Here is a 12,298-nt window from a genome sequence, read left to right on the forward strand (position 1 = left end):
TCACTTCTCGGTTGGCGATGCTGGCGTGCACAGCTGCAGCCTCCGCCCCGCCCCAGCCTCCGCCCCGCCCCCTGCCCGGGACGCCCCGCCCCCTGCCCATGGGTTCTTCGGGCAGAAAAACCACAGTAGAACCCGTTGGCTGGAGCGGGCCCAGCAAGGGAGGCGTTGCAACCACTAGGAAGAAGGTGGCGTCGGGGCGTGGTTTCTTCCGAAGGGCGTGGTTACCGCTGAGAAGGCGTGACTACCGTCTGGAGGGCGGGGCTTCCGCGTCGCGCGTCCCACAAGCCTGTACCTTGTCTCTTGCCGTAGAGCCCGGAACCGGAGGTTCCTCTGACATGTGCTTCTGGTTTCCGGGCGAGCGCTGGACTCCTCGGCCCCACGCCGGGGCTCCTTTGAACGGTTAGCCTCAGCGATCCGCCCAAAGCCCGTGCTCCAGGGAAGGTGAGGAGAAGCCCCGGGCCGCGGACGGGCTGCGGAATCCGCTGGGCGGCAGCGCGAGGGAGGGCCAGGCGTGCTGGGGCTTGGCGGGCAGGAGCCGGGTCGGGGCTGAGCGGCGGCCCGGCGGCGCTGAGGCGAGCCGTCGGGCCGGCCCTGGTCGGGAGGGCGTGGTGAGGGTTAGGTCCCCGCGGTCTCGACCCCGCGGCTCCCACGTCCTCCCGGCTCCCAGGTCCCCGCGGCGACGACCATGACGTCCCTGGCGCAGCAGCTGCGGCGCCTCGCGCTGCCCCAGACCGACCCCAGCCTCCTGTCCCGACGGGAAGCCGCCTCTCTGCTCTTCGACCCCAAGGAAGCGGCCGCCATCGACCGGGACACCGCCTTCGCCATCGGTAACTCGCCCCGACTCGGCTGGGACCGCTCCCCGCGGTGGGCTGCGCTGGGCCCGGGGCGGAGGAGGGGGCCCCGGACCGCGCGCGGTGCTCCAAGTGTGTCGGCCGCGGCACACGCGGGAGATGAGCTAGCTGGAGGAAAGGAAGGGGGGAGCCGGGCGGGACGGCGCAGGGAGGCGGGGCGGCGGGGTGGAGGCCGGCGGGACCGCGCGGGGAGGCCGGCGGGGTGGAGGCCATCTGGCCAGCCTTCCCGGAGGCCGGGCCTCGTTGTAGCTGAGGACTGAAGAGAAGGCTGAGAAAGGCCAGAGTGGACTCCTGCCACCTAGCACTTTCTGATCTAGTGAGGTAGGGTTGACTTCGTCTGTTAAAAACCACGAATCTTTGTCGAATCTTCCGAGTTACACATGCTAAGAGCTCCATCGTGACCGGCAAAGAAAGCCGTAGAAACAGAATAGGAAGCCATTGCAGGTGGCTCATTCCTGTAATCATAGCTACCCAGGAGGCTGAGAGCTGAGGATCGCAGGTCAAAGCCCGCCTGGGCAGGAGAAGCCTGTGAGACTTTGTTGTTTTGTTTTGGTTGGTCGAAGGGCTTGAACTCTGAGCCTGGGCGCTGCCCCTCAGCTCTTCAGCTCAAGGCAAGCTCGATACAGCCACAGTGCCACTTCGGAGTGAGACTTTTATCTCCAGAACAACAAACAGAAAAAAAGCCAGAGGTGCAGCAATGGCACATGTGGTAGAGTGCCTGTCTTGGGTGGAAGGGCTCTGCAAGAGCATGTGGCCCTCAGTTTAAGCCCCAGTTCTGAAAGTGAGAGACTAGGATGAGTCTATTTGGGAAAGAAGTGTTGACTGATGTGGTCTTTTCCTAGGCTGCACTGGCCTGGAGGAACTGCTGGGGATTGATCCCGCCTTTGAGCAGTTTGAAGCACCCCTGTTCAGCCAGCTGGCAAAAACCCTGGAGCGCAGCGTCCAGACCAAAGCCGTGAACAAGCAGCTGGATGAAAACATTTCCTTATTTCTGATCCACCTGTCCCCCTACTTCCTGCTGAAGCCAGCGCAGAAGTGTCTGGAATGGTTGATTCACAGGTAGCTAACAGAACTACAGAAATCACCAGGAAAGAATGAGAATGGAGTATAAGTTCTGGAGCATCAGAATGGCCAGACAGTACTGAGTAGACGTGGATGCAGAGTTGGAGGCCTCTTACTTTAGTGCTATGTTCCTTGTTTATGGTTATGACTGACCAGATGGTTTGTTCTTTTAGGTAGTTTTATCTCATGCAGAATTTGAACATGTCAGGACATGTGCGTATAGGTTTCCTGTCCATTTGAATTATTTGCTTTTTTCCCCCAGGTTCCATATCCACCTTTACAATCAAGATAGTCTCATTGCCTGTGTTCTGCCATACCACGAGACAAAAATATTTGTACGGGTGATACAGCTTCTAAAAATTAATAATCCAAAGCACAAATGGTACTGGTTGTTTCCAGTTAAGGTATGATTGTTGTAGGACCTCTGTATGTAAGCATGACAATTTTTGATTAAGGGATATAATTCGGGAGAAATAAAGTCCTAGTGCTTAGGGGTATTAGTCAAATAATACCTGAATCACTTTCATTGTCTAACTTCCAGTTGTTACTGTTATTTGTAACATCTAGCATTTAATTAATGCCTGATGTAAAGTTAAGCATTTTTGCATTGTATTAAGGTCTCATAAAACTCTTTACAAATGAGGATAAGCTTGGATGGCTAAGGTGCTTGCCAGATAGTTCACATGATCCGTGTTTAGAGCTGGCATATGAATTCTGATCTGATGCTAAAGCCTGTGTTTTTTCACAGTACTATGCTGTTTAGTATTTTAAGTTTTGAAACTGAAGAGGTTAAAAAAAATGGAGGAAGCCCAGTGCTGGTGGCTCACACCTGTAATTCTATCTACTCTGGAGGCTAAGATCTGAGAATCATAGTTTGAAGTCATCCCAGAAAGTCCCATGAGTCTCTCTCTTATCTGCAATTAACCACTGAAAACCAGAAGTAGAACTGTAGCTCAAGTGGTAGAGTGCTAGCCTTGAGGAAAATAACTCAGAGACAGAACCTAGACCCAGAGTTCAAGGCCCAGGACCAGCCAAAAGAAAAAAAAAGAATAGGGAACACCTAATAAGCATTCTTCAATAAATTCCTCCACCATCAACTTCTCTCTTGACTTTCTAGAGTGGTACCATTTTTCTGCATTAATCTAGTTACCTCCACCAGCTGGGAGATTGTAATTCATATGGATGAACAGCCACAGTATGAAGATGTCATTAGGGTAGATGCCTGAATGGAATAGTGACGAATGTTGCTAACGGCTTGTTCTCTGTGCCCATACCAGCAATCTGGAGTGCCCCTGGCTCGAGGAACCTTGGTCACCCACTGCTACAAAGACCTTGGCTTCATGGATTTGATTTGTAGTCTAGTGACTAAGTCTGTGAAGGTGAGTCACATATGGTTTGCTGAGTGCGATTGCCTGCACTGCATGAAGAACAGACTAGAGCCTTCCCCAGCGAGAGTGGAACACTGGCAAGATTCTTTCTGTGAGGGATCTGCAGCCTTGGTGTACAAGCAGTTTGGAATTCCATCCTTTCTTGGAGGTGCAGTTTACTCCTGACAGTCAGCGAGATTGTTCCTTTTTAAAATTTTATTATCGTTCAAGGTCATGGATAGAGGGGTTACCATTGAAGATTGTTTCTTTAGCTGAGGTTTCATGTACCAGACAGCTGTGTGGTCTGAGGTTTTGCAGAGCTGCCTGTACATCGTCTTGGTTGTTCCCCATCCAGGCTTTCGCCGAGCGCCCGGGAAGTGCCGCACAGCTGCGTGTGCTCCTGTCTTTCTATGCCTCCACCATTGTGGCTGCTCTGTTGGCTGCGGAGGACGTGTCAGACAACATAGTCGCCAAACTGTTTCCCTATGTCCAAAAGGTTGGTCCTGCTCATGTCTCTAGCAGTTTAATTTGTATCGAAAGGAATTGCTTTCTTTTGAAAATTTTGCTTACAAATAAACATTTTTCAATTTGACAGTTTGTTTCTAACGGTTAGTAAGATTTAATCTTCAAGTAAAAAGTAGGACATTTTTCATACCGTAATTTGGTCTGTAAGAATTGATGTCGGCCCCATGCCTCTGATGCTGTCTCTCAGATCTGTTTCAAGTGGTCGTTTCTGATGTGAAGAACATGGCAGCGTCATCTGGCACGGGCTGCTCATTACCTGTTCTTCCACAGGCTTCTGCCGCTCCATTTTCCTCTTTTGCCCCGTGCAGTGTCCTTCCATGGAAGTTGTGCTTTTCACTGATTGCTGTTTTCAGTCAGCCACTTTCTAACATGGAAAATCAGAGCTGTGGTTGTGGTTGGATGTGTGGAGAAGTGCAGGGGACCCCTCTCTCTGTTTAAGAGACTTGTCCATCCCTGTGGGGCCAGCACATGTTTTCTAACTCTAAAGAGTTATTGACAGTGTACAATAGGTTTTGTTTTGTTTTCCAGTCTTAGGGCTTGAACTCAGGGCCTGGGCACTGTTTTTGAGCTTCTTTTGCACAAAGCTAGCACTCTGCCACTGGAGCAATAGTGCCACTTCCAGCCTTTTCTGTGTATGTAGTACTAAAGAATGGAAGCCAGGACTTCATGCATGCTAGGCAAGCCCTCTACCACATTAAGCCCTCTACCTGCATTAAGTTTTATTCATCCTAACATAGAACCTGTTTTGAAATTGTATTTTTTAACTGATACACAAAAATCAGTTCCGCACATATTTGTGGGGTACCACTGATGTCTCAGTTTCCATATATTATCATAGAACAGTTAAAGTTGGGTAAACATTTGTCGTAAATGTTTTTTTGTTTTTTGTTTTTTTTTGGGGGGGGGGTCCGGTCATGGGGCCTGAACTCTGAGCCTGAGCACTGTCCCTCAGCTCTTCAGCTCAAGACTAGCGCTCTACCACTTGAGCCACAGCACTACTTCCGGCTTTTTTTCATTTTACTTATGCGGTGCTGAGAAATCAAACCCAGGGCCTCAGGCATGCAAGGTGGCTCTACCACTGAGCCACCTTCCCAGCCCCTTGTCGTAAATGTTGACATTTCTGATTTGTCATAGTAAAATAGCATTTGAAGGAGAAGAAAATTTCCTTACTTTGTCACTTTTCTTGTATTTTGAAAAATATCTAGGGGTTGAAATCATCTCTACCAGATTACAGAGCTGCCACATACATGATAATCTGTCAGATTTCTGTGAAAGTGATGCTGGAAGATACCTTCGTTAATTCCCTGGCGTCGCAGCTCATCAGAACACTGACCAGTGTTCCCTCTTTGGTCAGAGATGGATTAGGTTGCTTGATAATTCTGCTGCAGAGACAGAAGCCAGAGAGCCTTGGGAAAAAGTATGTATCACTGAGTTGAAAAGTAGAACTAGTCAGAAGTAAGTAGTAAACGATGTTACCTTGAAGACAAGCGACAGGCTACTGTTCAGTCTCGCGCCTCGTCTAACTTGTGGGTACCACATGCTTGTCTTCCCCCAGGCCTTTCCCTCACTTGTGCAGTGTTCCCAACCTTATCATGATGCTTCAGGACATTTCTGGAACGTATGACATCAGTTCTCTCCTGCGCTACATGCTTCCCCATCTGGTCATCTCGGTCATCCACCATGTCACAGGTGTGTGCTTTGTACACTCAGGGCCCTGACCACCATCTGGCTATTAGCTTGAAATTATTTGAAATTTCTGCTGTCCAATATTTTGACTTGTCTGTTGGTCTTAATTGGAAAATACTTGGAGTGGAAAGCCTATTGGTTGAAGGGAGATCCTGTTATTCAGAGTCATTTCTCTGAATTCTGTTTAGCTAAAATAATCTACATTTAAAAGTAAAAACAACTGTGGAATTAAAGTATATTGGACTGGGAAGGTGGCTCAGTGGTAGAGTGCTTGCCTTGCATGCATGAGGCCCTGGGTTTGATTCTTTAGCACCACATAAGTAGAAAAAGCTGGGGAAGTGGTGCTATGGCTCAAGCGTTAAAAGTGCTCACCTTGAACTGAAGAAAGCAGGGACAGCGTCCAAGCTTAGAGTTAAGCCCCACAACCGACAAAAAAAAAGAGCCTCAGCCAGCGCCGGTGGCTCACACCTATAATCCTAGCTACTCAGGAAGCTGACATCTGAGGATTGCGGCTCATAGCCAGCCCGGGCAGGAAAGTCTGTGAAACTCTTATTTCCAGTAAACCACCAGAAAACTGGAAGTGGTGCTGTAGCTCAAGTGGTAGAGCGCTAGCCTTGCGCTGAATAGCTGAGGGACAGCGCTCAAGCCCAGAGTTCAAGCCCCATGACCGACCAAAAAAAAAAAAAGATTCCTTAGGAATACCAGACCTAGCTAGGTGCCTGCCTGTAATCCTAGCTCTCAGGAGGCAGAAAATGTGTCCTTTCTATTGCCATGGTAACACATGAAGTGTTGTCAGGCTCTGAAGGCCTGACTAACGTCGAGTCATATGTTAAAAGTAAACTAGAATAAGGATGGCAACTTTGATTGAATAAGGAGACCCTGAGATGTTCTCAGGGTTTAGTTGGATCTAGGTTCTTGGCTTAACTTTACAACCAGCTTTTGCTGTGACTTAGGGAACAGCTATGTAGTTTTTGCATTTAATGTTCTATTATTAATATAAATGCTATGATAGTACTTGTTAAAATACAGAGAATTTTAGGTAAAATACGAATGAGAAAATGTTTTGAGAATGCTTTCAATGCTTCAAGTATTATAAATGACAAAATGGGTAAAATATGTCTTTGAAAATAGGTAACAAGCTGAGTGTCAGTGTATATGTTCTTTCATTGTTTCTAAAAAGGTATTCTGCTCCAAGTATTGTAATAGTGTGTGCATACAAAAAAAGTTTCCCCCAGCTCAAGTTTAATTTGTTTTATATTAAGGAGAAGCTGAAGAGATAGATGGTCAGATCTACAAGAGACTCTTAGAAGATATACTTATAAAGCTACCACTGAAGAACAACTTAGACCATTTGTTGGCTAAGTAAGCTATTGTTTTTTTTTTTTTTTATGTTTTATTTTGTTGTTGTTGTTTTGTCAGTCATGGGGCTTGAACTCTGAGCCTGGCGCTGTCCCTGAGCTCTTCAGCTCAAGGCAAGCGCTTTATACTTGAACTACAGTACAACTTCTGGTTTTCTGGTGGTTCATTGGAGATAAGAGTCTCATGGGACTTTCCTGCCTTGGCTGGCTTTGAACCACAATCCTCAGCTCTTAGGCCCCTGAGTAGCTAGGATTAAAGGCATGAGTCACTGGCGCCCAGCAAGCTATTGTTTTTAACATTCTTTGTGGCTCAGTATACATTTCAGAGTTGATTAGTTTTCTAGTATCTCTTTTTAATGTATAGCATTTCACTAAATATGGGTATATAGTAATTGTGGCAGCATAAAAAGTAAATCTTTTCCTGTGCCCTCTTAAAACTTACTGAAGAAAATGAAAGATAATAGGTCAGCCGAATTTATAGTATTACCCAATACAATTTGTGGCTGTTAAAGTGTTTTGTTAATAAATAGGCCCACTACGGGGCTGCACTCATTATTTCAGCACTTGGGAGGCCGTGGTGAGAGGATAGTGAGTTTGAAGCCAGCCTGAGGCTGCATAGTGTTGGAAGTTCAAGATCAACATGAATAGTGTACAAGACCCTATCGTAAAAACAGTTGCCAGCCCTAATGCCTGTATCACAGTTTACACTCGGTAAATGGCAGTAGAGCCCTAACAGTGAGGATAGGCACAAGGTAAATAGGATTCTTCCTGTTCTGAAAAGATACTACTGTAGTGTCATTTTTTCCTTTCCAAGTTAAAGGGCAGCTTACTACAATGAGTTGAACGCAAACATTATAGTCAGACATAGGTTGGAAGCCTGCTCCTTAGTAGAGTAGTAAGATCTGGCAGTTGGTCTTCCTTCATCTGCGTTTGCCATTCGTGTAAAGTTGTACGGGCCTTCCTGTGGTGGGCAGTGTTCATGCCCCTTGCACGGAGTTAGTTTGAGGATTAAATGTGATGCATGAAACCTTAGTTTAGGTTTGGGACTCAGAATGGGGTTAATACACTATTCTGCTTTTTTCTGGCATGGAGGGCTCATTAAAGGCTATCTTTCATTGTTTAATTGACCCTCAGGCAAGTTGGATAAATTAAAAGAAGTTTTATACCAAAATTTTGGTAGAGAAAGTGGTATAACCGGGCACTGGTGGTTCATACCTGTAATCCTAACTACTCAGGAGGCTGAGATCTGAGGATTGAGATTTGAAGTCAGCCCAGAGAGGAAAGTCCATGAGACTCTTATCTTCAAGTAACCACTAAAAAAGGGAGGTTGGGGGTTGGAGGGAAGGGGGAGAGGAGGTACCCAAGAGGTAGAGTGCTAGCCATAAGCAAAAAAAGCTCAGAGAAAGCCCCCAGGCCCTGAGTTCAAGCCCTCAGAACAGCACACCAAAAAAAAAAAAAAAAGGAAAGGTATAATTTCAACCTCATAGTGGTATAATAATTAGAAATAGTATTTGTAAAGTACCTACAATATAGTAGGAACTCACATTTCCTGACATTTCTGCTTTCTTTTGCAGTCTTCTTTTTGAAGAGTATATTTCATATTGTTCACAGGAAGAAATCGATCCTCATAAAGTATCTTTGCTAAATGAACAATTTCTTCCACTTATCAGACTCTTAGAAAGCAAGTAAGTTGTGTATGTTCATGTGTGCCTCTTGTTCTATTAAAGATGATTCACAGGTTATAACTTCAAATAGAAACTGTCCTTTTCAGTAAGGGACAAGTATAGGAACTAAATACATCTGAAGCAGTAAGGGGTTGTATGGATTCTGTGGGGGAGTATAATAGTTTATAGGAAGACATATTTTATTCTTAGAGTCATTTTAATAACACGCTTGATCAATATCATTTGTGTCTTTTATTATACAAGTGCATTGTATATGTGTCGTTAATAGCTTTATTAAGCTTACTGAATGAACTCTTATTTTCTCCCAGATACCCACAAACATTAGATGCTGTATTAGAGGACCACCTAAAAGAAATTACAGGTCTGAAGAAACAGGAGCTTTTTCACCAATTCATTTCTCTTTCTACAAGTGGAGGGAAGTATCAGGTACGTTGTTCTCCAGGAACTGAGACAGTAAATAGGAAATGTGTGGTTATAGAAGTGCTGTAGAGGGGAATTTCCCTTTTTCCTCACCTCTGGAGAGACTTTACAGTTTGCCTAGTTGCCAGAAACAAAGTTCTGGGACAGGAATTGAATAGTTGAGGGAAAGATAATGGTTTGAACTAAGTGTGGACACAGTACTTACTTCAGGAAAGCATTGTTTGGGATATCCTGTGGTGGTGATGCCTCTAGGCATGTGAAGCCTCCGCCACGCGTGACACTTCCAAATGTCCATTTGAATACTTAATGAGCATGATCAAACTTGAAATTTCCTGGTGAATCAGCCCTAAGTCAGTGTCCTAGAAGTTAGACCTTCATGCAGAAGTTCTTGTAATTAGCTGATGTCATGAAGAGAAGTATGCCTGGTTTTGTTTTCTCTTCATAACTGATCTTCCATCTACTGTTGTGTTGCACTTCTAAATGTTAGGTTGATGGGTTGACTCCCTGGTTAGTCTGGTTTAATGAGTAAACCTAATTGTTATTAATGGAGTGTCCCTTTGTTGTATTATTTACTGAGTTACAGTCTGTCTTGACTAAGGTGCTAATTTAGTGATTTGTCTCAGGAACTTTTCACTCGGGACTAGATAGCTATAAAAAATACAACATACCCTATTGAGTGTATACATACAAATACATACAGCTACCCCTTTTCCAGTGTGTCTTCATTTGTGTGGCTCCTGAGCAATTCCTTTAGGTTTTGGTTGGGCTTTCTGTGGGGATTTCTCTTTTATTTAAGTTATATGCCACTCATGATAAGTGACATTTGACAATCATATGAACCTGCAGATTTTGGCAGATTCTGACACATCACTGATGCTCAGCCTCTGTCATCCACTTGCTCCTGTGAGACTCCTAGCCGTTAATCATCTGAAAAATACCCTGAAAACATCAAAGGTTTGTGTCATTTATCTGTCAATTGGGATTTTTTTCTCCCTCAGGATGAGCAGTAGAATTCCAGAATAAGAAAGTTACATCAGGCACTAGTTAGGATTACACTTGTAATCCTAACTACTTGTAATGAACAAGTATATACCTAGTTTTCTTTTTGTTTCTTCAGTAATTTCAAAAAGAATAGATAGTTTCTGGTGGCTGTGCAGTGCATTTTCCTGTAACAGACTAGACACGAGCAGTGCCTGGCTGGCCAGAGCTGGTGCTGTGTGTGCACATAGAGCACTTGGTGCTGAGCACTGGTACTGTTTCTAGGCCTCTGCTAGCCTTTGAGGAAGGAAATGGGAGTTTACATTGTGTTGCCTGACAGCGGAGCACAGCCCAGGAACTTGCCTGGGGTGACAGCACAGCCTGTGCACTTGAGTATCTGGGTTCTCTTTCAGCAAGATGGACTTCTTCATTCAAAAACCGTACTGGAACTGTCCGTGTTGTATATTATCGATGGAAACTGACAGAAGTTCGTACCAAGTCATTATCAGTCTTAGGCCTATTAGGGACCCGTCAGGACAGGGTCCATGTTTCCTTACTAGAATTTTGCCAGTGTTCACAAAATGTACTACCTTTCTGGCCTGGGTGGTTGGAATAACATGTTTTTCTGTTGCTCAGGAGGGCATTGATGAATCCTTCATTAAAGACGCCATCCTGGCCCGCCTTGGTGATGAGAATTTAGATGTTGTATTGTCAGCAGTGGGTGTTTTCCAGGTGAGTGCCCTTCTCATGTGCTCTGCTCAAGGCAAGAATGTTTAGAAATTATTTTATTGGAAATTTGTTCCTTGAGAGCAAATTGGTTAGGGGAAAAACAAAGGAGTGATTCAACTATACAATTTGATAGATGAAGTTCTTCAAAAAAGGAAAATAAGCAACGGCTTTTAAGAAATACCCTGGTCTGTAGAGCATTGGGTCATGACTGCCACTTATAAACTTGACTGGGACTTGTGGGAAAAATTCTTTATAATGCCGTCAGATTCATTTAGAAACACAATATGAATATGAGGCAAGTAAATATATACTCGTGAATAATTTTTCCCTCTAGATTTTTCAACAACACTTCAGTGCGGAAGAGACTGTGTCCCATCTTCTGAGTATCTTTCAAAGAGCAGAACTCTCAAAGAACAGCAGTTGGTATGTGTACATTCCTCCTCTTCTCTACTTATGCTCTTCTGACTCAGTGGCGTTCTAGTTAAGTTCATGTTCTCTTTCTTCCTTTTCTTTTTTAATTAATAATTTGGTTTTTTGACCTTTGGGTCATATTTGATCCAGTAGGACAGAATGTACTATCTTACTTTTTCCAAAACTAATTAATTTGGGTTTACATGTGTTCTCATGCTATTTTCTGAGCTTGGATTTTTTTTTTTTTTGGTCATGGGGTTTGAACTTGGGTTGGGTGCTGTCTTTTCACTCTTCAGCTCAAGGCGAGCTCTACCGCTTAAGCCACAGCGCCACTTCTGGTTTTCTAGTGCTTTATTGGAGATAAGAGTCTCATGGACTTTCCTGCCCAGGCTGGCTTTGAACCGTGATCCTCAGATCTCAGCCTCCTGAGTAGCTAGGATTACAAGTGTGAGCCACCGGTGCCCAGCACTGAGCTTCAATTTTTAAAATGAAATGCAGACATATGTAATCTAAGATATAACCCTAAATTTGATGACGTAGCACGGGAAAGTGTATCTACTTGGAATAATACTACTTATAGCTAAAAAATACAGATATGCTAGACAATAAGTGCAGAGGCGCTTGGTACCTTCTGAAGTGTTTGAGGAGATGTGGTTGTTTCATTATTGTACACTTCTTTTTTTTTTGGGTCCGGTCGTGGGGCCTGAACTCTGGGCCTGGGCGCTGTCCCTCAGCTCTTCAGCTCAAGACTAGCACCCTACCACTTGAGCCACAGGGCCACTTCCGGCTTTTTTCTTTTTTGCTTATGTGGTGCTGAGGAATCGAACCCAGGGCCTCAGGCATGCAAAGCAAGCGCTCTACCACTGAGCCACCTTCCCAGCCCTATTGTACACTTCTTTGCAAGGAAAAGTAACAAAGCTTCTTAGAGCAAGCACTATCTGTCATACCGACTCGATCCAAAAGAATTGGCCAGTTAACCTTTTAACTAGCAGAGTTCAGATACACTATGTGTTACGTTGCAGTTAACCTAATGAGCTCTTAGGAAAAGAAAGAAAGACAGGACAAAGCTGTTGTCCTAAAAGACTATGATTGGCCTGGATTTTAAATGGATTTTCATCTTTATGTTGTTCTTCTCAACTCAGGTTGAGAGTGAGATAGAACAGTGTGATGATGAATTTTTGCCAGATTGAAGTCTTTTTTTTTTGGGTCCGGTCGTGGGGCCTGAA

At 44.8% G+C, this 12,298-nt stretch overlaps 1 protein-coding gene across 1 annotated transcript in view; it reads left to right on the top strand.

Moving 5' to 3' along the window:
- The first annotated feature begins 353 nt into the window (after positions 1 to 353).
- The window catches only part of Heatr1 (HEAT repeat containing 1), a 41,221-nt gene continuing 29,276 nt past the window's right edge, over positions 354 to 12,298 (top strand). Inside the window, exons 1-14 of the mRNA XM_042686092.1 lie at positions 354 to 441; positions 668 to 827; positions 1,694 to 1,910; positions 2,176 to 2,317; positions 3,191 to 3,292; positions 3,636 to 3,776; positions 5,011 to 5,222; positions 5,361 to 5,494; positions 6,754 to 6,853; positions 8,424 to 8,534; positions 8,843 to 8,960; positions 9,801 to 9,908; positions 10,569 to 10,664; positions 10,996 to 11,084. Coding sequence (XP_042542026.1) covers positions 686 to 827; positions 1,694 to 1,910; positions 2,176 to 2,317; positions 3,191 to 3,292; positions 3,636 to 3,776; positions 5,011 to 5,222; positions 5,361 to 5,494; positions 6,754 to 6,853; positions 8,424 to 8,534; positions 8,843 to 8,960; positions 9,801 to 9,908; positions 10,569 to 10,664; positions 10,996 to 11,084 — 1,712 coding nt within the window. The 5' untranslated portion in view covers positions 354 to 441; positions 668 to 685. The remainder of the gene's footprint in view (positions 442 to 667; positions 828 to 1,693; positions 1,911 to 2,175; positions 2,318 to 3,190; positions 3,293 to 3,635; positions 3,777 to 5,010; positions 5,223 to 5,360; positions 5,495 to 6,753; positions 6,854 to 8,423; positions 8,535 to 8,842; positions 8,961 to 9,800; positions 9,909 to 10,568; positions 10,665 to 10,995; positions 11,085 to 12,298) is intronic.

The sequence above is a fragment of the Dipodomys spectabilis genome, unplaced genomic scaffold, assembly GCF_019054845.1.
Source record: "Dipodomys spectabilis isolate Male_0828 unplaced genomic scaffold, ASM1905484v1 ptg000096l, whole genome shotgun sequence".
NCBI lineage: Eukaryota > Metazoa > Chordata > Mammalia > Rodentia > Heteromyidae > Dipodomys > Dipodomys spectabilis.